This window comes from Gorilla gorilla, chromosome 6 (assembly GCF_029281585.2).
Source record: "Gorilla gorilla gorilla isolate KB3781 chromosome 6, NHGRI_mGorGor1-v2.1_pri, whole genome shotgun sequence".
Lineage (NCBI taxonomy): Eukaryota > Metazoa > Chordata > Mammalia > Primates > Hominidae > Gorilla > Gorilla gorilla.
The window spans coordinates 80,966,961-80,992,425 of record NC_073230.2 but is presented as its reverse complement, the minus strand read 5'-3'; the positions used below and the strand labels follow the sequence as shown (position 1 = coordinate 80,992,425).

The following is a 25,465-nucleotide window of genomic DNA, read 5'->3' as shown; positions in this document are numbered from 1 at the left end:
CAATCTTCCTCCCTTGGCCACCCAAAGTGCTGGGATTACAAGCATGAGCCACTGTGCACAGCTGAAATTTTTTGACTTAGTCTTTTTGTACATGTGATATTTTATTCATAGAATCCATAAATGGAAGGGAAATTTCTGAGTTCAGAGCAATACACATGATACAAAACTTGATATATAGACTAGAGTTTCTTAGCCGAACTGGAGGGGCTGGCTTAGGTAATCCATGGATTCCCTGAAATTGGGGACACCATTGGAAATATGTGTGAGCTCAGGGGCAGTTTCCTATGATTTTTAGGCCTCAAAATGTCTCTTGGACTCAAAATTGCCTTAGGGCAGAGGACGTGTGTACCCCCAGTATAGAATCTCGGACAGTGAATGTGAGTAAACATTCGGCAGAAAAGCTTTGCCAAACTGAGTGCTCTGATGTGACTTTTTCATCAAGTCAGTATTCCTGGGATCTCTTGTACATGATAATCTCACTCTTGTACATGATAATCTCACTCTTGTACATGATAATCTCACTCTTATAAGGTTTCATCGTTTCTGCTTACCCTAGTTTTCTTTCCCACTCTGTTCCCTCTCCCACCAGACTGGACTCTGAAATGGGCATGTACAGAGACGAAGAGACCCCAACATGCTTCAGGCTTTGAGTGGAGAGGACACAGCCTCTGCTGGGACAGGGAACAGAGGGATGTGGAGTCCCTGAAGATGCTTTTGGACAATGGTCTGAGGTTGGGACAGTGGCAGGAGATACCATTCACCCAGGATCTCCAGGACAAGAGATCAGACTGGCAGTTACATATGTTTTTTTTCAAACTGGTTGCCAGGTTGACATGGACGATGACATCAGAGATTCCGACCTTCCTGATTGGAGGGACCGGACTCCGTGGTGACTGGAGATCAGTTGGACAACAGTATCTTCTCAGAGCTGTTCTCCACTCCTGACTTCTCCTAGGCTTGAGAATTGATAACATACTCTTCTGGATCCTAGCAGTGTCCAGAAGAAGCCCATGGACAGAACAGAGACTAGGTTCCATAAGAAGGGACAAATTACGGGAAAGATCACGACCAGCCGTCAACCGTACCCCCAGAATGAGCAGAGTCCCCAGCGGAGCACCTCGGGGTACCCCCTCCAGGAGGTGGTGGATGATGAAGTGTTGGGACCATCAGGTGAAGGGACTGGTGGAAGAAGAGGTGGGATAGGATTGACTAAGACGAAGGAAGGGGGCCGGGTGCGGTGGCTCACGCCTGTAACCCCAGCACTTTGGGAGGCCGAGGCGGGCAGATCACCTGAGGTCAGGAGTTCAAGGCCAGCCTGGCCAATATGGTGAAACCCCATCTCTACTAAAAGTATAAAAATTAGCCAAGTGGTAGTGGTGCACATCTGTAATCCCAGCTACTCAGGAGGCTGAGACAGGAGAATCACTTGAGACTGGGAGGAAGAGGTTGCAGTGAGCTGAGATCACGCTGCTGCACTCCAAAAAAAAAAAAAAAAAAAAAAAAGAAAAGAAGGGTCAGCGGTCAGGAAGGAGAACCTGAGGAGGGTGTGTGGGAAGAATGGAGAAATTCAGGCTGGGTGGGGTGGCTCACACCTATAATCCCAGAACTTTGGGAGGCCAAGGCAGGCAGATCACTTGAGGCCAGGAGTTTGAGACCAGCCTGGCCAACATGGTGAAACCCTGTCTCTACTGAAAGTACAAAATTGAGCTGGGCATTATGGCAGGCACCTGTAATCCCAGCTACCTGAGAGGCTGAGGCAGAAGAATAAATGGAATCCAGGAGATGGATGTTGCAGTGAGCTGAGATTGCACCACTACACTCCAGCCTGGGTGACAAAGCAAGATTCTGTGTCAAAACAAAACAAAACAAAAAAGGAGGGACTCAGAGAGCCAGGGACCAGGGAAGGACATGAAGCAGTGTTCGGAGGACAGAGAGAGAGAAGAATGGGGAGGGGAAGGAGCGGCACATGGGGTTGAGCAGAAGAGAAAATCAGAAAGATGGCTTAGAGAAGCCAGCAGTCTGTGAGTCTGGGGAGGATGGAGAGTGGTTTGGGGTTTTGGGTCGGGGTCTAAGGTGATCAGATGCAGAAGCATTACACGGTGGCCTGGTTTCTTTACTCAGCCCCTGGGGTAGATCCCAGCCCCCCATGTAGGTCCCTTGGCTGGAAAAGGAAGAGGGAGCGGTCAGATGAATCTGAGGAGGAGCTGGAGAAGGAGCTCGCCCCTGAGCCTGAGGAGACCTGGGTAGTGGAGATGCTGTGTGGGCTCAAGATGAAGCTGAAGCAACAGCGCGTGTCACCCATCCTCCCTGAGCACCACAAGGACTTCAACAGTCAGCTTGGTAGGAGGACACCCCAGAGAGCACCTCCAATCCTGTTCTTTCTAAAAAGAGGAAACTTCCAATAACCACACTTTTCCAATGGGAAAGATACGCCCCCAGTGGGTGAGCTCTCCACGCAGGAGGACTCAGAAGTGATCACTCATGAGGGACACTTAGGAGACGATAGAGAACTAGGCTAGACTTGATAAAGGTTGGCGCTTGGGATGAGAAAGCTTGGTTTCGGGCCAGGTGCAGTGGCTCACGCCTGAGATCCTAGCACGTTGGGAGGCTGAGGCAAGAGGATTGCTTGAACTCAGAACTTTGAGGCTGCAGTGAGCTATGACTGCACCACTGCACTCCAGCCTGGGTGACAGAGCAAAACCCTGTGTCAAAAGAAAAACGAAGGCCGGGTGTGGTAGCTCATGCCTGTAATCCCATTACTTTGGGAGGCTGAGATGGGTGGATCACTTGAGGTCAGTTGTTCGAGACCAACCAGACCAATATAGCGAAACCTCATTTATACTAACAATACAAAAATTAGCCAGGCATGCCTGCTATCCCAGCTACTCGGGAGGCTGAGACAGGATAATCGCTTGAGCCCAGGTGGAAGAGGTTGCTTTGAGCCAAGATAGTGCCACTGCATTCCATTCTGGGTGAGAGAGTGAGACGCTGTCTCAAAAAAAAAAAAAAAAAAAAAAAAGGGCCCAGAAGTCAGGAAGGAGCACGTGAGGAGGGTGTGTGGGAAGAATGGAGGTACTGAGGCAGGGTGCAGTGGCTCACACCTGTAATCCCAGCACTTTGGGAGGCCAGGCAGGCAGATCACTTGAGGCCAGGAGTTGGAGACCAGCCTGGCCAACATGGTGAAACCCTGTCTCTTCTAGAAGCACAAAAATGAGCTGGGCGTTTTGGTGGGCACCTGTAATCCCAGCTACTTGGGAGGCTTAGGCAGGAGAATCACTGGAACCCAGAAGGCAGAGGTTGCAGTGAGCCAAGATCGCACCACTACACTCCAGCCTAGGCCACAAAGCAAGACTGTTTCTCAACAACAACAACAACAACAACAAAAAAAAAAAAAAAAGGGACTCAGAGAGCCAGGGACCAGGGAAGGATATGAGGAAGTGTTCTGAGGACAGAGAAACGGGAGAATGGGGAGGAGAAGGAGCGGCACATGGAGCTCAGCAGAGGAGACAGACAGAAGGAAAGATGGCTTGGAGAAGCCAGCAGTCTGCGAGGCTGGGGAGGATGGAGAGTGGTTTGGGGTTTTGGGTCGGGCTCTAGTGTGATCAACTGCAGAAGCATTACACCATGGCCTGGTTTCTTTACTCAGCCCCTGGGGTAGACCCCAGCCCCCCGCGTAGCTCCTTTTGCTGGAAAAGGAAGATGGAGTGGTGGGACGAATCTGAGGAGTCGTTGGAGGAGGAGCCACGGAAGGTGCTCGCCCCTGAGCCCGAGGAGATCTGGGTGGCGGAGATGCTGTGTGGCCTCAAGATGAAGCTGAAGCGACGGCGAGTGTCGCTCGTGCTCCCTGAGCACCACGAGGCCTTCAACAGGCTGCTTGGTAGGAGGACACCCCAGAGAGCACCTCCAATCCTGTTCTTTCCAAAAACAGGAAACTTCCAATAACCACACTTTTCCAATGGGAAAAATATGCCCCAGTGGGTGAGCTCTCCATGTGGGAGGAATGTGAAGTGATCACTCATGAGGGACACTTAGGAGATGATAAAGGATAAGGTCAACTTGATAAAGGTCAGCACTTGGGATAAGAAAGCTTGGTTTCGGGCCAGGCGCAGTGGCTCCCGCCTGAGATCCCAGCACGTTGGGAGGCTGAGGCAAGAGGATTGCTTGAACTCAGGACTTTGAGGCTGCAGTGAGCTATGACTACACCACTGCACTCCAGCCTGGGTGACAGAGCAAAACCCTGTCTCAAAAGAAAAACCAAGGCTGGGCACAGTAGCTCATGCATGTAATCCCAGCTACTTGGGAGGCTGAGACAGGAGAATCGCTTAAACCTGGGAGTCAGAGGTTGCAGTGAGCCAAGATCAGGCCACTGCATTCCAGCCTGGCCCACATAGCAAGCCTCTGTCTCAAAATAAATTAATAAATAAAAATCAAATAAAGAAAAACAAAATCAATAAACAAAGAAAGTGGTTTCAGCTGTGCCCTCTGAAACTTAATGTCTCTTACTGACTTTTCTAAACCTAAGTGTCTCCATCCATAGTGAGGGATACCAAGGCCATGGTCACACCCTGATGTGACTGTCTCATGAGGAAATGATGGGAATTCCTTTATGACTCTGCAGTGGTCCCTCCGTGTCTGCTGGAGGGGGTCCTGGCTGATTCCCAGCTCTACATCCTGTAGATTCTCACACCCAGGGCCTCCTTCGGCCTCTTCTCAGGGGAGTCTCAGAGCAGGAGCCTCTCTCCCTTGCCCAGTGAAAGTCATTCTCCCCTCTCCCATCCACCTCACCCGCGGCCACAATCCTGAGACCTCCCCCCGGGAGGCACACTTCTCCTCGCTGCCCTGCTGCTCCCACGGAAACCCTGTCCTGCTTCTCACACTGACATCTGCTCTCCAATCACAGAGGATCCTGTCATTAAAAGATTCCTGGCCTGGGACAAAGATCTGAGGGTGTCGGACAAGGTAAGGTTGTTCTCCATGTAACTGTTCCTGTTCCAATGCATGGCTGGGGGGAGGGTGCAGCTTCCAAACCCACAGTTCTCCCTCCACCACCTCCCACCAGATGCTCCTACAGTCTTTTTTTTTTTTTTTTTTTTTTGTGAGACAGAGTCTTGCTCTGTTGCCCAGGCTGGAGGGCAGTGTCTCGATCTTGACTCACTGCAGCCGATGCCTCCCGGGTTCAAGCGATTCTCCTGCCTCAGCCTCCAAGCAGCTGGGATTACAGACATGAACCACCACGCCTGGCTAATTTTTGTGTTTTTAGTAGAAACGGGGTTTTGCCATGTTGGCCAGGTTGGTCCTGAACACCTGACCTCAGGCAATCCACCCACCTTGGCCTCCCAAAGTGCTGAGACTATAGACGTCAGCCACTGTGCCCGACCAGCTCCCGTGGTCTTGAGTCTTGGCACCCACAAATTTTTTTTTGTGAGACAGAGTCTAGCTCTGCTCCCCAGGATGGAGTGCAGTGGCATGATCATAGCTCACTGCAGCCTCTAATTCCTGGGCTCAAGCAATCTTCTTTCCTCAGCCTCCTGAGGAGCTGGGACTAGGCACATGCCACCATGCTCAACTAATTTTTGAAATGTTTGTAGAAACAGGGTCTCACTATGTTGCCCAGGTTGTTCTTGAACTGTTGGGCTCACATGATCCTCCTGTCTCCACCTCTCAAAAAGTACTGGGATCACAGGCTTGAGCCGCCACTCCCGGCTATTCTTGGTCTTTTTATGATTTGTCAGCATCTCCCTCAGGATTCTGCTGGTTTCTTGCAGAGTGAATGAGTGGCCCCTGCCTCTCCTATGGGTCCTTTGGGATCTGAGCTCTGGGCCACAGTCTGGCCACAGCCCTGAAGCTCCTGGCCCCTCTACTCTCAGCTCTTCGGGACAGTTCTCTGCCTGGCACACAAAAGACCCTCCTGACACCAGCCAACATAGACACACCCCCTCCAAAGATCCCATCGGAGCCCACCATCCTGGGAGCATCACCCAAAACCCTTCCTCTGGCTTCTCGGATTTGCATCCGACCTTCGAATACCCCTCCATCCCGCAATTTCCAAATGAGTACAGTCACCCCAACACTGAGGTCCCTTCTCTGATGGGCAGCCCCTCCCCAGACCCTCATTTCCCCTCTCCACAATCTTCCTCTTCCAAGATGTGACCTCTCCCTCTCTGTGTTCCTTTCTCTCCATCAGTATCTCCTGGCTATGGTCATAGCGTATTTCAGCCGGGCCGGCTTCCCCTCCTGGCTATACCAACGCATTCATTTCTTCCTGGCTCTGTGAGTGGTTTGCTGCCTCCTATCCGTCAATATCCAATGCCCTGGGACAGCGGGAGAAGTGCGATTCCAGCCTTTCGTTTATTCTTTCACCTATTTGTCCTCTTTACTCTGTGTACAAAAAAGAGAGGATTATACTATCATAGACTGTTGTTTCTAAACAGAAACTCAGGCTGGGCACAGTGGCATACGCCTGTAATCCCAGCACTTTGGGTGGCCAAGGCAGGCGGATCACCTGAGGTCAGCAGTTCGAGACCAGCCTGGCCAACATGGCCAAACCCCGTCTCTACTAAAACTAGAAAAATTAGCTGGGCGTGGTGGTGTGCATCTGTAATCCCAGCTACTCGGGAGGCTGAGGCAAGAGAACCCTTTGAACCCAGGAGGTGGAGGTTGCAGTAAGCTAAGGTCGAGCCACTGCACTCCAGCCTGGGTGACAGAGTGAGACTTTTTCTCAAAAAAAAAAAAAAAAAAAAAAAAGCCAAAAAAACAAACTCCAATGCCAGTGTACAAATAAAAGAATAAAACAAAAGGAACCATAAACCGCTCCTAAGGGGAAAAGAAAAGGAGTGGAGGAGCGGACATGCCGCTTCCTCCAGCAAGCAGACGTTTCTGGTTCTTCTCTCTCTCTCCTTCCCACATCAACCACAAACGCCATCGACCTCCTCTGGGTTCCCATGACAGAGGCCACAGTTCAGGTCCCCCTCGCATCACTCGAATCCACTGTCAAATGCTCCCCGCTGGGGTCTCCTGGAGTCTCTCCCCAAGCCAGGGGTCTTCCTAGTGCAGCCTGAACATCTTTCCAAAGCACGACAACCTCACTGCCCACCTGAACAACTTCCTTAGCTGATGCCTTTCTCTATTGAGGCCAGGGTCCACAGTGTCAATTCTACCCTCTCTACAATCTCTACAAGCACACTGGCTCGCCATCTTGGTATTTCCTGGCTCGGCTTCACTGCTCCTTCCAAATGCCCTCCACTCGACTTTGTGTTTGTGTTTTCTGTCTGGGTGTCCCACACACATGTGGCTCTGAAGGGAAGGACCCATTCCTTGAAGTCAGTTCACCCCACAGCCTCTGTGATGCCTTCCCTCATCTTCCAACTTCTGCATGCCCGTAGCTCTCTAGTTATATCCTGGACACTGGGATTAGGTCATCTGCCTTGATTACTCCCAGTCCCATTAGACTAGATGCCTGTAGAAGGCAGGGTCCTGGCAAAATATCAATGTATTCAATTTCTTTTATTTTTTTGAGACAGACTTGCCCTGTCCCCCAAGCTGGAGTGCAGTGGTGAGATCGTAGCTCACCGCAGCCTCCATATCCTGGGCTCAAGCGATCCTCCCACCTCAGCTTCTTTATTAGCTCCGACTACAGGGCTGTGCCACCACACCTGGACAGTTTGTTTGTTTGTTTGTTTGTTTATTGAGACAGAGTCTTGCTCTGCCTCTCAGGCTGGAATGGAGTGGCCCAATCTCAACTCACTGCAACCTCCGCCTCCTGGGTTCACACAATTCTTATGCTTCAGCCTCCTGAGTAGCTAGGCCTAACGGGTGTGCCACTGCACCAGGCTGATTTTTGTATTTTTAGTAGAGATGGGGTTTCTCTGTGTTGACCAGGCTGGTCTCCAACTCCTGGTCTCAAGCGATCCACCTGCTTCAGCCTTCTAAAGTGCTGAGATTACAGGCATGAGCCACCGCGTCTGGCATATTTCTTATATTTTTAATAGAGACGAGGGTCTTGCTATGTTGCCCAGGCCCGTCTCAAACTCCTGGCCTCAAGTGATCCTCCTGCTTTGGCCTCCCAATGTGCTGGGATTCCAGGCATAAGCCACCACTCTCGGCCACCAGTTGGGTTTTTGTCTCCATCCTGAAGGAGTGGGAGACGCCCTTGATCAGGTCTCTGTCCAGCAGAGCCCTCCTGAGGAAGGCATGGCTCTCTGCAGGGTGGGTGCCAGTCCTGAGCTAGGGACGGTCCCTTACCTTCCTCTCTGGGAAGCTGACCTCAGCCGGAGGCCTCTCCTGGTGGTGCCCCTGAGCAGCAACCTGATTTCTGTCCTCAGCTACCTGGCCAATGACATGGAGGAAGACGACGAGGACTCCAAACAAAACATCTTCCACTTCCTGTATGGGAAGAACCGCTCTCGCATACCCTTGCTCCGTAAGCATTGGTTCCAGTTAGGCCGTTCCATGAACCCGAGGGCCAGGAAGAACCGCTCTCGCATACCCTTGGTCCGTAAGCGTCGGTTCCAGTTATGCCGTTGCATGAACCCGAGGGCCAGGAAGAACCGCTCTCAGATAGTCCTGTTCCAGAAACGTCGGTTCCACTTCTTCTGTTCCATGAGCGGCAGGGCTTGGGTTTCCCCGGAGGAGTTGGAGGAGGTGAGTGGGGCCTGGGGAGGTGGAGGAGGTGGGGAGGAATTGGGTGGGCTGGAGGCTGGATGAGGGGAGAGAGGGGTATCCTGGTGAGTCCCCGTCTTCTCAAAGGGCGTTTGTTTTTCCAGATCCAGGCTTATGACCCAGAGCACTGGGTGTGGGCGCGAGATCGCGCTCGCCTTTTCTAGAGCTCCAGGGACCATGGAGGCCTGAGGTCATCGGCCTGAGAGAAGGTACATCTGCATCCTCCGGGGTAAAGGCAGAATACTGGGGTCTATTTCGGAAATCCGAAGAACCCAATTGCTTGATCCGGCTTCAAGCCTGGGCAACGTGGCGAGATCCCCTCTCCACAAAAATACAAAAATTAGCCAGGCGATGTGGGACGCATCTCTACTCCCAACTACTCAGGAGGCTGAGGCGGGAGGATCGCTGGAGCCCGGAAGGTCGGGGCTGCACGGAGCCCTGATCCTGCCACTGCACTCCGTCTGGGCGACAGAGTGAGACCCTGCCTCAAAAATAATCATAAATACTGAGTTTGGGGAGGTTCATTATGATTGACGCACTTGAGTTACCGATTTGGGTCGAGGGTTCAGTGAAGCTTTGGTTTACATCTTGTGCAGCTAACCACGTTGAGCACAGAGCATGAGACTTCATCATGAGGAGGTAGGATTAAGGATTAGGCTTCTGGACTCGTGGTTCGTGATGTTGTCACATTAGAAACACATCTAGCATGGTTACAAGTTTAGATCTTAAGTGACACAAAAGGCCCCAGCTGTGATGAAGTCCAAAGCCACATTGTCTGAGGGTGCCCTACTCCCTGGGCAGACCCACCCAAAGTCCTTGCTATGAAGCAGATCACTGGGGCTGACCTTGGGTGTATTAAGTGAGTTTTGGAGTCATGGTCACCAAAGTGTGAGTTTCACAGTTGAACACGATGGTTCAGAAGCAGGGTATAGAATGAAAGGCAGCAGATAAAATTGCATTTCTCAATTGCTCTGAACTCTAGACTTGACATGGGACGTGAATAACCTTCCTGTCTAGAGAGCTGCCTCCTTGAAGTGTGACATTGTCTCTCTCACTTCCAGAACACCGGACCCAGGGGAGATGTGGATTTTCAGCAGGAACTTTATTCCAATGCTAATGGCAGACACCAGGAAGGAGGAGAGGAACCATTTGTGCAGATCATCTAGAAGAACCTGGACCATTCTTGATGGAGCTGAATACAGTGATCACGTTGTCCTCCTAGGAGCAGGGGTGGGGGGAGGGGGGTGGGGTCCTTCTAGGAGTCCTTGGAGAAAAGTAAGAAACCAGGAGTGTTTCCAGTTCCACCTTTCCTGCGGCACCACCACCCTTTTTATATTGCTGAATTCCAACCTCCCTGGGGCGGAACCTGGAGGTCCTGTTTCTTACGGACTTGGTTGCCACAGTCCAGGAGCATTTGAAGGCACAATGCAGGGGCTCAGATTGGCACAGAATTCTTTTGTGAAATATCAGTGCCACAGATTGTAACAGATAGCTTCATGCACACTCTGCATTTTATTGGTTTGTTTGGAAAATGTTGGCCATTGAATTATTCATAGATTTATTTCAAATAGCTTGGAAATTGTTGTACTTTTGAAAACATGCTGTTCCTGTAGTTTTTTGATGAGAGTTATAGTTGTTATATATACATAAAGATAATTTTCTTATCATTTTTAAGAGACAATTTTTTTATCCTAAATATTTTATTATCTTTAAATTTGTTTCTGTATTATTATATGTGCTCCTGAAGCGAGCACTCTTTTTATCTATGATACTTCCATAATAATCTCTTCTATTTATAGCTATTGGTAGTTCCCCACCAGAAAAAAACATCATTCTGGTGATAGAAATTTTTATTTGCTGTTTAGGTTTGTGACTGAATTGTGAGCATTCAGTTGTGATTTTTAACATGTCTCAGATATATATACTAACACGTCTAATATATACTATCTATTTTATTGGTTTATTTTGAAAAACATGGGTATAGAATTATTTAAATATTATTTTATTTATTAAAATATTTATTAAATATATTTATTTATTTAAATATTATTATTACTTTAAATATTATTTTAAATATTTTGGAAATACTGGTATTTTTGAATAGATGCTGTTTCTATAAAGCTGTGTGATGGGTGTTATAACTGCTATATACACATACATATAATTTTGTTTTCCTTTTTAAGAGAGGATTCTTTTCATCCTAAATCTTTTACCTTTCAATCTTTGTATCTATTATTACACGTGCTGCTGAAGAGAGCATGGTTTTTATCTATGATACTTAGTTAACATATATATTACATTTATAGCTATGTAGTAGTTCCCCTAAATTCTTGTAAAAATAAATTTTTGATATTTCATGTATGTTTGAAATGTGAGAATTCAGATGTAATTTTTTACCTTGTTTTGGCATGTTTGTATGTTACTTTAAAGAGGATGTGTGTTCTAAAGGAGGACATGAGCTGTGTGTTTTCAAGAGGACAATAGAGTGCGTCTCTTGGGGAAACATAATAAAAATGAACTTTTCTCACCTTCACAGCAATTGTGATCATACTGGTCTGGATTGATTATTTGCTGCCCAGTGATATTTTTCCTTAATGGGGTTGTGGTTATTTGAACATATTTATTAGCTCTGGAAGATAATCCTGTGCTGTTTTTTATGTAGAAAAAAACATAAGGCTGGGTGCAGTGCTCACACCTACAATCCCTGCAGTTTTGGAGGTCATGGCGGGAGGATCACCTGAGGCCAGGAGTTTGAGGCCAGCCTCAGCAACATAGCAACTACATCTATTTTTAATTTTTATTTTTTAAAGAAAAACAATAGAAGAGAAGGCTCAAGCTACAGGGTTGGTTTGTTTGTTTGTTTGTTTTGGAGACAGAGTCTTGCTCTGTCTCCCAGGCTGGAGTGCAGTGGCACAACCTCGGCTCCCTGCAACTTTCACCTCTGGGTTCAAACAAATTCTCCTGCCTCAGCCTCCCAAGCAGCTGGGACTACAGGCACCCGTCTGTACGTCCGACTAACTTTTGTAAAAATAGTAGAGACAAGGTTTCACCATGTTGGCCAGGCTGGTCTCGAACTCCTGACTTCAAGTGATCCACCCACCTTGGCCTCCCAAAGTGCTGGGATTACAGGCATGAGCTACTGCGTCCAGATGCCAAGCTAGAGTTTTAAGGCAGGAAATGAGAGAAAGATATTGAGAGAGGAAAACCAGGTGGTAAGAAAACTCTAAAGGTGGCCGGGCGTGGTGGCTCACGCCCATGATCCCAGCAGGAGTTTGAGACCAGCCTGGCCAACATGGTGAAACCCTGTCTCTACTAAAAATACAAAAATTAGGCAGGCGTGGTGGTGCACGCCTATAATCCCAGCTATTTGGGAGGCTGAGGCAGGAGAATCACTAGCAGAGATTGTGTCTCCTCACCCCCTCTCAAAAAAAAAAAAAAAAAAAAAAAAGAAAGTTCCTGCAGCAGTTAAAGCTGTGAAAGACAGGCACTCTGCCATGCAATTCTTTGTGATTTTTCTTTTTTCTTTTTGGAGTTGGGGTCTTGTGCTGTCACCCAGACTGGGGTGCAGTGGTGTGGTCATAGCTCACTGTGGCCTCAGACTCAAGCTCAAGTGATCCTCTTACCTTGCCTTTCAAATTGCTGGGATTATAAGCATGAGCCACTGCATCTGGCCTGTGTGACACAATTCTGTTTTTTGTCTTTTTTTTTTTTTTTTTTTGGGGATGGAGTCTCGCTCTGTCACCCAGGCTGGAGTGCGGTGGCGTGATCTTGGCTCAATGCAAGCTCCGCCTCCTGGGTTCACGCCATTCTCCTGCCTCAGCCTCCCGAGTAGCTGGGACTACAGGCGCCCGCCACCATGCCTGGCTAATTTTTTGTATTTTTAGTAGAGACGGGGTTTCACTGTGTTAGCCAGGATGGTCTCGATCTCCTGACCTCGTGATCTGCCCACCTTGGCCTCCCAAAGTGCTAGGATTACAGGCGTGAGCCACCGCGCCCAGCCTATGTGATGCAATTCTGATGTCAACTCCCTGATGTTACCTCAAATGCCACAGGTTAAGGCCACCAGCCCCCGCTAGGCTGCCCTCGCTTTAGACACACCTGCAAGCTTGGGTGTCCTCAGACCACATGTACTTCTCACCAACTGGCTGCAAATTTGGAGGTTCCCACCATGCCCTCAAGCTCGATAACTCACTAAAACAATTCACAGAATGCAGAAAAGCATGATACTTTCTTTCTCTTTTTTTTTTTTTTTTTTTTTGAGATGGAGTCTTGCTCTGTCGCCCAGGCTGAAGTACAGTGGCCACCATGCTTGGCTAATTTTTGTATTTGTATTAGAGACGGGGTTTCGCCATGTTGGCCAGGCTGGTCTTGAACTCCTGACCTCAGGTGATCCACCCGCCTTGGCATCCCCAAATGCTGGGATTATAGGCATAGCCACCATGCCCGGTCGACTTCTAGAGTTTCAATAACAGAGATGTGATTCAAGAAGGGAGACATGTTTTGTAGATGGCAGGAGCTTCATGAAAAGAAGCCAATGAAGAGCAGGACATATAGCTGTCTACCTACAGGAAACCAGCCAGGAGCCTCCCCACAGGGACTTCAGCACAGATGGCCAGGAAAATCTGCATTAACCTGAGCTCTGGACCTAAGAGAGGACAAGGCCTTGACCATTTCTACAGACTCACAAGATGCAATCTCTGTGGTCCATGCCCGTGGTGTGATCTGGGAAACGGGGGGCCTTCTAAATGCCAACAACAAGGAAATCAAATGTGCAACAAACAGAAATACCGGCATTGACGTGGGCCATGGAGAGGCCTAAACAGATGACTGCAGTTCACTGCTAAGGTCATCAAAGGGGTGACTCTGAAATAATAAATTTCAGATGCCACGACCCAAATAGCTGCATGAGGTGGGGAAGTCCTCCACATGCCTCTGCTTCCTTCAGTACCTGTTTATGAAATAAGCTGAGGTACTTCCGTGGGGAATTTCCTTTCTCTTTCTTTCTTTCGAGACGGAGTCTTGCTCTGTCGCCCAGGCTAGAGTGCAGTGGTGCAATCTCGGCTCAATGTAACCTCTCCCTCCTGGGTTTTAGCAATTCTCCTGCATCAGACTTCTGAGTAGCTGAGATTACAGGTGCATGCCACCATGCCCAGCTAATATTTGTATTTTTAGTAGAGACAGGGTTTCACCATCTAGGACAGGCTGGTCTTGAACTCCTGACCTCGTGGTCCACCCGTCTTGGCCTCCCAAATTGCTGGGATTACAGGTGTGATCCATCACGCCCGGACTTTTTTTTTATTTTTTGAGACGACGTTTCACTCTTGTTGCCCACGCTGGAGTGCAATGGCACGATCTCAGCTCACTGCCACCTCCTCCTCCCAGGTTCGAGCGATTATCCTGCCTCAGCCTCTCGAGTAGCTGGGATTACAGGCACCCAACACCAAACCCAGCTAACTTATTGTATTTTTAGTAGAGATGGGATGTCACCATATTGGCCAGGATGGTCTTGAACCCCTGACCTCTAATGATCCACCTGAATTGGTTTCCCAAAATGTTGGGATTACAGGCACAAGCCACTGCGCCCAGCCCCTCCCATACCTCTTTTGGCCAAGGCAGCACAATTCAGAAGAATCTTGCCAGGGAAGACTGGTAAATGGACGTCAACGTGATGCCTATGGCTCCTGGTGGATTTAGATACCTCCTGGTGCTTATTGATATCTTTACCAGTTGCACGGGGGCTTTTCCATGCCAGACTGAAAACGCAGGAGATCAATGATCAACCTTCAACTATTTACTAGCAGAACACTGAGGGGACTGTGCGGTCACCAATACCTCCTAGTGCACTTGGATAAACACCTCCCAGGAAATAGAGATGAATAGAAAGGACATAGTCAAATAAGCAGAATGGCTGCATTCCTTCAACCAGAAGGGCCATTAGTCTGTTTTCACACTGCTATAAAGAACTATGAGAAACTGGGTAATTTATGAAGAAAAGAGGTTTAATTGACTCACAGTTCTGCAGGCTGTACAGGAAGCATGGCTGGGGAGGCCTCAGGAAACTGACAATCACGGCAGAAGGCGAAGGGGAAGCAGGCACGTCTGGCCATGTTGGAGCAGGAGAGACAGAGAGAGTGAAGTGGGAGGGCTGCACGCTTTTAAACAACCAGATCCCACAAGCGCTCACTCAATATCACGAGAACAGCAAGGGGGAAGTCGGCCCCCATGAGCCAATCACCTCCCACCAGGTCCCTCCCACAACACTGGGAATTACAATTTGACATGAGATTTGGGTGTGGATACAGAGCTGAACCATGTCAAGGGTAGTTCAACAGCTGAGATTGATTGATTGATTGATTGACTGAGATGGAGTCCTGCTCTGTTACCTAGGCTGGAGTGCAGTGGCACAATCTCGGCTCACTGCAACCTCCGCCTCCCGGGTTCAAGCGATTCTCCTGCCTCAGCCTCCCGAGTAGCTGGGACTACAGCACATGCCACCATGCCTAGCTAATTTTTGTATTTTTAGTAGAGACAGGGCTTCACCATGTTTGTCAGGCTGGTCTTGAACTCCTGACCTCGTGATCACCCTGCCTCGGCTTTTCTTTTGCTGGAATTACAGGCGTGAGCCACTGCACCCGGCCAACAACTGAGATTTAGAAGGCAGTCGAGTCCACTATACCGCACCTCACCTGGTTTCTTCCTCTGTTGGGGCCCCTCGTGGCCACTGTTCTGTTACTTTTTGGTCCTATTTATTTAAATGGATGGTGAGCTGTTTGTCCTCCAGGATCCAACACTTCCACCTTCAGCTTGTATTACAACAATACCAGCCTTTCAAGCTACTCCGGGTGACCCCAGAACTCATTTGAACTCAGAAGCCCAAGAGTTTCATTCCTTTCACTTTAGGGGACTCAGTGCCCTGCTCAGCATGAAGTCGAAGCAGAAGCATGACCTCCATCCCTAATCCCTCAAGAATCAGGAGTGGAAGGTGTTGGCAGGAGGGTGGGGGTGAGGTTTGTAGATCTGTAACTGCATCAGACCAAATCTGGTTCAACTTTTTTTTTTTTTTTTGACGGAGTCTCACTCTTGTCACCCAGGCTGGAGTGCAATGGTATGAACTCAGCTCACTGCAACCTCCACCTCCTAGGTTCAAGTGATTCTGCTGCCTCAGCCTCCAGATAGCTGGGATTATAAGGGTGCACCACCACACCTGGCTAATATTTATATTTTTAGTAGAGACGGGGTTTTACCATTTTGGCCAGGCTGGTCTTGAAGTCCTGACCTCCACCTGCCTTGGCCTCCCAAAGTGCTGGGATTACAGGCGTGAGTCACTGCACCCGGCTCAGTTCAACTTTTATGTAATGAGGTTGTCAGTTGTTTTTCAATTGCCATGGACCCACAGGTTGAAGGGCATGTACCCTGTGCATGCCCAGGTTAACCAAGCATGCAACCACGGAGTGGAAACTAAAAGCTCGGCCTGAAGAGCTGAGACTGATTTAAGAACTGGACACTCCATGGCAGGAGCCAGGATCCAATCAGATTGAGTTTTGGTGTCACCCCATGGCAGGATCCAGTCAGATCACACCTCCCAGCATTACTTTATTGCAAGATCCAATCAAATCACAACTCATTACCCTATGCTTATAAAACCTGACATAGCCCCCAGCTGGGTAAGGGAGATTTGAGTATTTCTTCCTGTGTTCTTGCTAGCTGACTTACAAAAAAGCTTTAAAAAAAAGGCCACGCGTGGTGGCTCATGCCTGTAATCCCAGCACTTTGGGAGGCTGAGGCAGGCAGATCACTTGAGGTCAGGGGTGCAAGACCAGCCTGGCCAACATGGTGAAACCCTATCTCTACTAAAAATACAAAAATTAGCTGGTCATGGTGACACATACCTATAATCCCAGCTACTTGGGAGACTGAGGCAGGAGAATCACTTGAACCCAGGAGGTAGAGATTGCAGTGAGCCAAGATCACACCACTGCACTCCAGCCTGGGCGACAGAGTGAGAAGACTCTGTCTAAAAAAAGAACAGTTAAAATTAGCACCAAATGCTTTACGAGTAAAAAAAAGTTTTTAGCTGCATATGTTTAAGTAACTTTTTAGATTGTAAAAAATACACATACAAAATGGAAAGGCACAAAGAAGAGAGCAAAAAGTGCATGAGATCTCACATCCAAGGATAACCGCTGAGAACATGAAAGTGCTGACTCTTCCAGCCTTTATACTATACACATTTAGGCTGTTGTTTTGTTTTTATAAAACTGTAATCATATAATACAGATAGTTTTATAATCTGGTTTTTAAACACAACAATTACATAACATTTAGCTGTTTCTTTTGCATTCAGATTCATAAGGGTTCCAGTAACTCATTTATCAGAAAACCAAGAGAAATAGTCTCATTAAAATATAAGTACATAAGGCAGGCATGGTGGCTCACGCCTATAATCCCAGCACTTTGAGAGGCCGAGGTGGGTGGATCACCTGGGGTCAGGAATTCGAGACCAGCCTGGCCAGCCTGGACAACATGGTGAAACCCCGTCTCTGCTAAAAATACAAAAATGAGCCAGGTGTGGTGGTGCGCGCCTGTAATCCCAGCTATTCAGAAGGCTGAGGCAGGTGAATCGCTTAAACTTGCGAGGTGGAGGTTGCAGTGAATCGAGATCGTGCCACTGCACTCCAGCCAGGGCGCCAAAGTGAGATTCCATCTCAAAAAAAGATAAAAATAAAAAATAAAAATAAAAAATATATATGTTTATATATTTTTCCAGACAGGGTCTTACTCTGTCTCCCAGTCTGAAATACAGTGGCTCAATCATAGCTCACTGCAGCCTCAAGTTTCTGGGCTCAAGTGAATCTCCCACCTCAGCTTCCCAAGTAGCTGGAACTACAAGTGGATGCCACCACGCCCAGTCAATTTTTTTTTAAATTTTTCATAGAAACAGAGTCTCACTATGTTGCCCAGTCCTAATAAACACTATGTGATGAAAAGAAAAAAGTAAATCACCCTAAAGTTAAGTCTTTAATGTTAAGTCTTTAACGAGAAATGCAAATAAAGCATTTCTCAATAGATTATGGCAAGAGAATCAACTGAAGAATAAACATCTTTAGTAAATCTTTTGCTCATGTGCATTAACCAATACTCTTGAAAACCAGGATTAATTTACTGTACCTTCTTAATATTCCTTTGAAATTCCTTATGGCGCACAGGTAGTGTAGAAAATAACTGCTTCACACTGACTGTGGTCCCTCTGGGGTGGGGGTAGGGGGTTTTCTGGATGATTTTCCCATCGTGATCAAACACCAGTCGAGTCCCAACCTTCTCCGATGCGTGGCAGGTAGAAATGGTGACATCGCTGTGAGAGAATACCAGGCGTGGTGTGTTCAGTGAGAGACCCGTGATGTTGAGCGTTGACTACGCTTTTCTTCACTTGCTTTTCTCTCAAAACTTTCTTAAAAAGCTGATGATCCCTCTGAGATAACCAAGATCTAAACAGTTGAGGAGTCATCATAAAATCTAAGGTTTGGCATCTAAAAGACAGCGAGACAGAGAGCACTAAACATGCTTTGTTTTGATAAAAGCTTTGATTTCATTTTTCAGGTTGAATTGCAAAACCATAAATGATCTCAAGGTTTATTTATTCACAAATAGAGATTTGTTTTGTTATTACTCTTCAAATAAAATTGTTTTAAAGAATTTTTTAAAGAATTAAAAAATTTTTAAAAAATTTTTAAAGAATCCAAAAGATATTATAATTAAAATGTATATGTAAGGCAGGGTGCGGTGGCTCATGCCTGTAATTCCGGCACTTTGGGAGGCCGAGGAGCGCAGATCACTTGAGGCCTGGAGTTCCAGACCAGCCTGGGCAACACGGCAAAACCCCATCTCTACTAAAAATACAAAAATTAGCCAGGAGTGGTGGTGCACGCTATAGTCCCAGCTCTTCAGGAGGCTGAGGCACGAGAATCACTTGAACCTGGGAGGCAGAGATTGCAGTGAGCTGAGACTGTGCCACTGCACTCCAGCCTGGGTGACAGAGTGAGACTCTGTCTAAAAAAAAAAAAAAAATATATATATATATATATATATATATATATATATATACACACACACACACACATATATACACACACACATATATATGTGTATATATATATACACACACATATATGTATATATATATTTAAATATAATTATAAAAATTTAGTATCTGTGCTATAATTAAATAGTGCTTTGGTGAAATGTTTCCCTAAAATTTGATGATGAAAAGCAATGGTAACTATCATTTATTACCTATATGTTATGTTAAAATTGAGAAGTTACTGTTCTAATAAGGGTAACCATTTTTTTTAAACAATACTATTTGCTTCATTTCATTCATTTATTTCCCACATTTCAGAAGTACTAGGACTTAGATTGGCAGTGAGACAAAACAGAATTCAGAAGCTAGAAGCTGAGATACCGAGATAGAAAATTGTAAATAATAACGATTCCAATTAACTTTCTGAGAGGTTTTTCTAAGGGGTCAAGTGAATGGATAAAAACATTGTATCACCTCAGTGCACACAGTGAGCTCAGAGCTTCCCCCTGAAAGCCGAAAGTTTCAACCTCAGTTAGGTCGGCAAACTCTTGAATCTTACATGTGTGATGTTTCAGAGCTGAAAGAGACTGTAAAGTAAGGACTAAGATACCTCAAGTGCTAAAACAACGGATATACATGATATCTAGTAACTGGCTTAAAAAACTGTTTTTGCCTTTCCCAAGACAGTGTTACTCAAAATTCTGAGACATGTGGCCCAATTCTTTTATAATAGGATTAGAAAAAGTCAACTTACTTAAGCCTTCAAAGTTTTCTTCTTCTACCCCACATCCATTGTCTGAAACTTCAATGAGATCCACTCCATAGTCCTTAAGCTTTAGATCTAGAAAGTTTAAATATTTATGTATTTATTAAAAATGGACCCATGCTAGAATGGCATGAACCCGGGGGGCGGAGCTTGCAGTGAGCCGAGATCGCGCCACTGCACTCCAGCCTGGGAGACAGTGAGACTCCGTCTCAAAAAGAAAAAAAAAAAAAATGGACCCATGCTATAAGCTTTTATATTGATATTATTTATAACATATGCAAATTGAAGAGTCATAACTATACCTTTAGTTAAACGTACGAGTATCATTTTGTATATTTCATTTTTATAAAGCCCTTTCTGGCCATTTACTAGCCCAGATTAAATAGTTTAGCTTTTTCTTTCCTCTTTTTTTTTTTTTTTTGTCCATAGGCTAGTCAAATGAAGCAGTTGGAGTGGAGAAGGAACAAAAAAATCTGTAACTGGTTGTGATCAATTAGTGGTTAACACCGTTGCACTTTGACCAGGCTTTTCTTTTGAAAGAAATAATTTTAACATACCCAGTAAGGAGAAAGGGGGGGCAGGCGCGGTTGTTCATGCCTGTAATCCCAGCACTTTGGGAGGCCAAAGTGAGCAGATCACCTGAGGTCAGGAGTTCCAGACTAGCCTGACCAACGTGGAGAAACCCTGTCTCTACTAAAAATACAAAATTAGCCAGGTGTGGTGGTGCATGCCTGTAATCCCAGCTGCTCGTAAGGCTGAGGCAGAATTGCTTGAACCCGGGAGGTGGAGGTTGCGGTGAGCCGAGATCGTGCCATTGCACTATAGCCTGGGCAACAAGAGCGAAACTCCATCTCAAAAAAAAAAAAAAAAAAAAAAGACAACTGGTTCTGGAATCAGACTTCCTGGATCCTATTTTATTAGCTTTATAATCTCAAAAAAAGGAAATTTCCTGTTCCTTAATTTCCTCATCTGTAAAATGAAGATAATAAGTTCTATCTCATAAAGTTACTCAGCTGATTAATAATTTTTTAGGTTTATTTTATTTTGTTATTTTCTTTTTTTTTCTTGTTTTTTTTTTGAGATGGAGTTTTGCTCTTGTCACCCTGGCTGGAATGGAGTGGCATGATGTGATCTTGGCTCACTGCAACCTCCACCTCCGAGGTTCAAGCAATTCTCCTCCCTCAGCCTCCCGAGGAGCTGAGATTACAGCCGTGCACCATCACATCTGGCTAATTTTTGTATTTTTAGTAGAGACAGGGTTTTACCATGTTGGTTAGGCTGGTCTTGAACTCCTGACCTCAAATGATCAGCCCTGCTCTGCCTCCCAAAGTGCTGGGATTATAGATGTGAGCCACTACTCCACGCCTATTTTATTTTATTTTATTGAGACGGAGTCTTGCTCTGTCCCAGGCTGGTGTGCAGTGGCACGATCTCGGCTCACTGCAACCTATGCCTCCCGGGTTCAAGCAATTCTCATGCCTCAGCCTCCCAAGTAGCTGGGATTACAGGCTTCTGCCACCAGGTCCGGCTAATTTTTATATTTTTAGTAGAGACAGAGTTTCACCATTTTGGACAGGCTGGTCTCAAACTGCTGACCTCAGGTATCCACCCGCCTTGGTCTCCCAAAGTGCTGGCATTACAGGTGTGAGCCACCACACCCGGCCTACTTTACTTTTTTAATAGAGACGAGGTCTCACCAATTGGCCAGGTTGGTCTTGAACTCTGGCCTCAAGCAATCCCCCCACCTTGGCCTCTCAAAGGGCTAGGATTACAGGCGTGAAACACCACGGCCAACTATTCTGCAAATTAAATGAGATATTTCTGTGCAATTCTTAGCATAACACCTGCCTGGCACTCCATAAGAACACAATAAAAGCTGTTATTATTATTACTACCTAGCTAAGTACTAGGCACATAATAGGTGCTAACTTTAACTTAAAAATAATAATTTATTACTACATCAACACTTGATAGTCTTATTTCAATAACAAATGTTTCTTGACTACAACAACATACACTGATCATTTCTTGTGGCTTAAAACTCTCCCAAACTTACCAATATTGGTGGCACCAGCATCCAAACTGTTTTCTACTAACTCCTTCACTGCAGTGCTTAGACTCAGTACCACCGGCCCAGAGCAAATCTGATGGACTGACTTCCGATCGATAGGTTTGATGGCCTTAGCAGGTTCTGTACTAAAGAAATGTTACAAGAAACAAAGCAAGTATTCAGCTATATATTTTCACCCTGATTTTAACTGTGGGAAATGACTCAACACTGTAAATAGTTTATGGGTCTAATCTATTCATTTATTATATTAACAAATACATTTATTATATCCAGAAATAGAAACACTGTTTTACAATCCTTAAACATGTACCCAAAATACTTCTGGATAGATACTTCAAATTCAACAGATCCTTACTATCTAATTATACTAGGATCCACATGGAGAAAACATACATTCTATCTCTCAAATTACCAAAATCTTTGGCAACAATGGTGTCTTTCTTGAAACCTGAAAGCATGGCCTGGTGGGGTGGCTCATGCCTGTAATCCCAGCACTTTGGGAGGCAGAGGCAGGCGGATCACTTGAGGTCAGGAGTTGGAGACCATCCTGGCCAACATGGTGAAACCCTGTCTCTACTAAAAATACAAAAAATTAGGCAGGCATCACGGTGGGCGCCTATAAACCCAGCTACTCGGGAGGCTGAGGTGGGAGAATCACTTAAACCCAGAAGGCAGAGGTTGCAGTGAGCTGAGATTGCAGCATTGCACTCCAGCCTGGGTAAGGACCAAAAAAAAAAAAAAGTGAAAGCAACATAATTTCCCACATAATTAGAAAAACCAACAGTATGCTGGAAAATACACAATGTTTAAGTTAAAATCATCTCAGAAATTGGGTACCAGTTACATAACTATTCCTTATACACAGTTGCCTTTGATCCCCTACTCCAAACTGAAGCTGCCAGCTGCTGTCTTAGCAAAGACCCTCAAAGTTCTTGCTGTCCTAACTTTAAGAGTTTTATAACAGTTTTATCTGCCCTTATTCCCTGCTCCAAGCCATCCTCCACTCTATCACCAGAGCTATTTTTGAAATCACAAATCTGGTCAAATAATTTTTCTGCTTAAAAATTTACTAGTGCCCCACTTCCTACTACATGAAATTTAAAATCTAGTCATCACTGGGCCCAAAACTACCTTCTTTTCAGAATCTCTCTAATCCTTTCCCTTCATCAAGTCCCCTACATCATCACCATTATTATTATTTATTATTATTATTATTATTTGAGAGTGCTCACCCTGTCGCCCAGGCTAGAGTGCAATGGCATGATCTCAGCTCACTGCAGCCTCCGCCTCCCAGGTTCAAGCGATTCTCCTGTCTCAGCCTCCCAAGTAGCTGGGATTACAGGCACCCACCATCACACCCGGCTAATTTTTGTGTTTTTAGTAGACATGGGGTTTCACCATGTTGGGCAGGCTTGTCTTGAACTCCTGACCTCAGGTGATCTGCCCTCCTTGGCCTCCCAAAGCGCTAGGATTACAGGTGTGAGCCACTGCAACCGGCCGTCCCCTATATTGTAGCACAGTGAACAATTGTTTCCTGAACATCACAAGCTCTTTTAGACACTACAGTGTATAAGCAGGTCTCTCTCTAAACCGCTCTCCTCTTCCTCCTCTGCCCAACCAATGTCTACTCATCCAAAGAATGTATCCCGTGTGTTCATTAACTTAGCAATTTCCAGTAAACCGTTTAATTGATAACTTGTTAAGAGAAGGCAGGAAACCTCCATGAAAGAGAAATCACTGGGTATTTCCTACAGCATTTAACACATCGTAGGCCTTCAATAAACCCTTGTGAAATAAACAAACCTCTTTACTCTTCATTCCACCTTGCTAAGAATCTCACCTAAGTCTGTCTACCATGTGAAACTGCAGATGACCTCACAGAAAATTGAAAGAAGTATCTCTAAAAATAAATTTATTAGGCAACACACTATAGGCTACAGTCCACTTCTGATTTTTTTTTTTTTTTTTTTGAGGCGGAGTCTTGCTGTGTCACCGAGGCCGGACTGCAGTGGCTCGATCTCAGCTCACTGCAACCTCCGCCTCCTGGGTTCCAGCGATTCTCCTGCCTCAGCCTCCCAAGTAGCTGGGATTACAGGCGCCCGCCACCATGCCCAGTTAATTTTTGTATTTTTAGTAGAAACTGGATTTCACCATGTTGGCCAGGCTAGGCATGAACTCCTGACCTCCTGATCCACCCGCCTTGGCCTCCCAGAGTGCTGGGATTATAGGTGTGAGCCACCGCGCCCGGCCCACTTCAGATATTTATTTTCAGGAGGGAGCGCATTTAGATACAGACCGAAAATGTATTTAAATGTGAATACATTTAAATGTAGTTACTTAAATCTATCTAATATATTTAAATGCAGAGAGTGAATTTGTGTTTACATATCTGACATGGAATGCAACTGTGCTAGCCAAGATTCGGTGTAGCTTACCAGCCAGAAATCACATATCCTAACAGGTAGAAATGCATTGCATTTTGTAAAACTGCGCAGCTATGCAAATTAGGATGTGTCTGGACGCTCTACCTTCCCCAAAATAACCTCAATTTTTTAAAAAGGCCAGGCAGCGTGCATCAGGCCTGTAATTGCAGCACCTTGGGGGGCCGAGGCGGGCGGATTGCTTGAGCTCAGGAGTTCGAGATCAGCCTCAGCAACATAGCGAAATCCCCGTCTCTACAAAAATAAAAAATTAAAAATTAAATAATATAAAAATAAAAATAAAAGGGGAGAGAGAACAGGTAGAAAGGAAATGCATTCAGTCTACGGGGATTTCACGCTAGGGCTTCAAGTTCACGGCCCTGTGATGGGATGTGGGCAGGGCCTGTCTGGGACAGGCCGAACCCAGCTCCTTACAGGGCCGAATCCTTTGCCCGCAGCCAAGGACCCCGAAGGAGCCTGCCTCGGCCTCAAGGCGCAACCAAGGAGCACTGGATGGCTGGGGTGCTGAGGACGCCGCTCCGGGGCCTCCACGCCTCGCCACGCCCCTCGGCCATGTTCCCCCCATTTCCAGGGAGGTTGGAACGCCGTGGTTCTCAAAGAGGACGCGCGAGAAGGGAGACCGCGAGCCCAGCTCACCTCTAGCTCTCAGCTCGCTCCATGGACTCAATACCCGATCCGCCTCGGGGCCTGGGAAAGTTCCCTCCACGACTCCCACAGGCGCCCCGCCTCCTGGGCTCCCATTGGCTGCTTTTGACGTTGTGCTCCACCCTTTCTGGGCGGGGCAAAAAAAATACTTCCCGTCTCTCCTTTTCGCCTATTAGCTCCGTCAAAGGTCGAGTCCGTGACGTCAAAGAGCATGGACCAATCAGAGCACACCGGACTGCGTTTTTTCCGAACGACCGCAGCAGGGTCGCAAGGGAGATGTCCACCCCCAGTCGTAGCCTCGGACGGTTTCTGAGCGTTGGTGTTTGGCACGCGCCACCCTCTCTTGCTTTGGTTCCGCCATGCCGATGTACCAGGTAAAGCCTTATCACGGGCGCGGCGCGCCTCTCCGTGTGGAGCTTCCCACCTGCATGTACTGGCTCTCTAACGTGCAACGCAGGAGCGGCGGCCCAGCGCCCGGCGTTGGCCACCTACAGGTAGGAGCGCGGGCCCCTCCTTGACCCCACCCCGCGCCAAGTGCGCACGCACGGCGGCCGGCTGCTGGCCCGAGTCCCCCCGGGCCGGAACGAGTGTGTCCCACCCGGTTTGCGGTCCCATCCGGTTCGCGGTCCCACCGGGTTCGCGGTCCCACCCCGGCATTTGTGCCGGCCGGCCAGGGACTCACCCAAACGTTTATGTTTTAAAAGATTTATTCGGGCCGGGCGCCGTGGCTCACGCCTGTAATCCCAGCACTTTGGGAGGCCCAAGCAGGCAGGTTACCTGAGGTCAGGAGTTCGAGACCAACCTGA

General features: G+C 47.0%; 3 protein-coding genes across 7 annotated transcripts in view; 2 read left to right on the top strand and 1 right to left on the bottom strand.

Moving 5' to 3' along the window:
• Positions 1–900: 900 nt before the first annotated feature.
• LOC115935416 (speedy protein E2-like) lies at positions 901–9,861 on the top strand. Its single transcript, XM_055392698.2, has 8 exons — positions 901–1,170; positions 2,122–2,340; positions 3,647–3,877; positions 4,901–4,959; positions 6,185–6,270; positions 8,322–8,640; positions 8,763–8,867; positions 9,720–9,861. Exons 1-7 carry the CDS (start codon positions 1,011–1,013, stop codon positions 8,820–8,822), a joined length of 1,134 nt encoding a protein of 377 aa, XP_055248673.1. The 5' UTR covers positions 901–1,010; the 3' UTR covers positions 8,823–8,867; positions 9,720–9,861.
• A 4,903-nt stretch (positions 9,862–14,764) lies between these two features.
• On the bottom strand, positions 14,765–25,316 carry LOC115933283 (putative postmeiotic segregation increased 2-like protein 2). The gene is made up of 7 exons (XM_055347852.1): positions 25,152–25,316; positions 24,651–24,828; positions 21,559–21,693; positions 19,491–19,577; positions 19,211–19,313; positions 17,827–18,010; positions 14,765–16,672 (listed from the first exon to the last, which is right to left on the bottom strand). The coding sequence occupies exons 1-7, from the start codon at positions 25,314–25,316 to the stop codon at positions 16,586–16,588; spliced, it is 939 nt and encodes a 312-aa protein (XP_055203827.1). The 3' UTR covers positions 14,765–16,585.
• The window catches only part of LOC101127516 (putative STAG3-like protein 4), an 18,589-nt gene continuing 18,008 nt past the window's right edge, over positions 24,885–25,465 (top strand). For 4 of the 5 annotated variants that reach the window (XM_031012940.3, XM_055392693.2, XM_063708592.1 and 1 more), the window contains exon 1: positions 24,902–25,153. The gene's annotated coding sequence lies outside the window, so the exon portion shown is untranslated. Of the gene's footprint in view, positions 25,154–25,465 lie in introns of all 5 variants that reach the window. The other variant, XM_063708593.1, reaches the window with a different exon arrangement.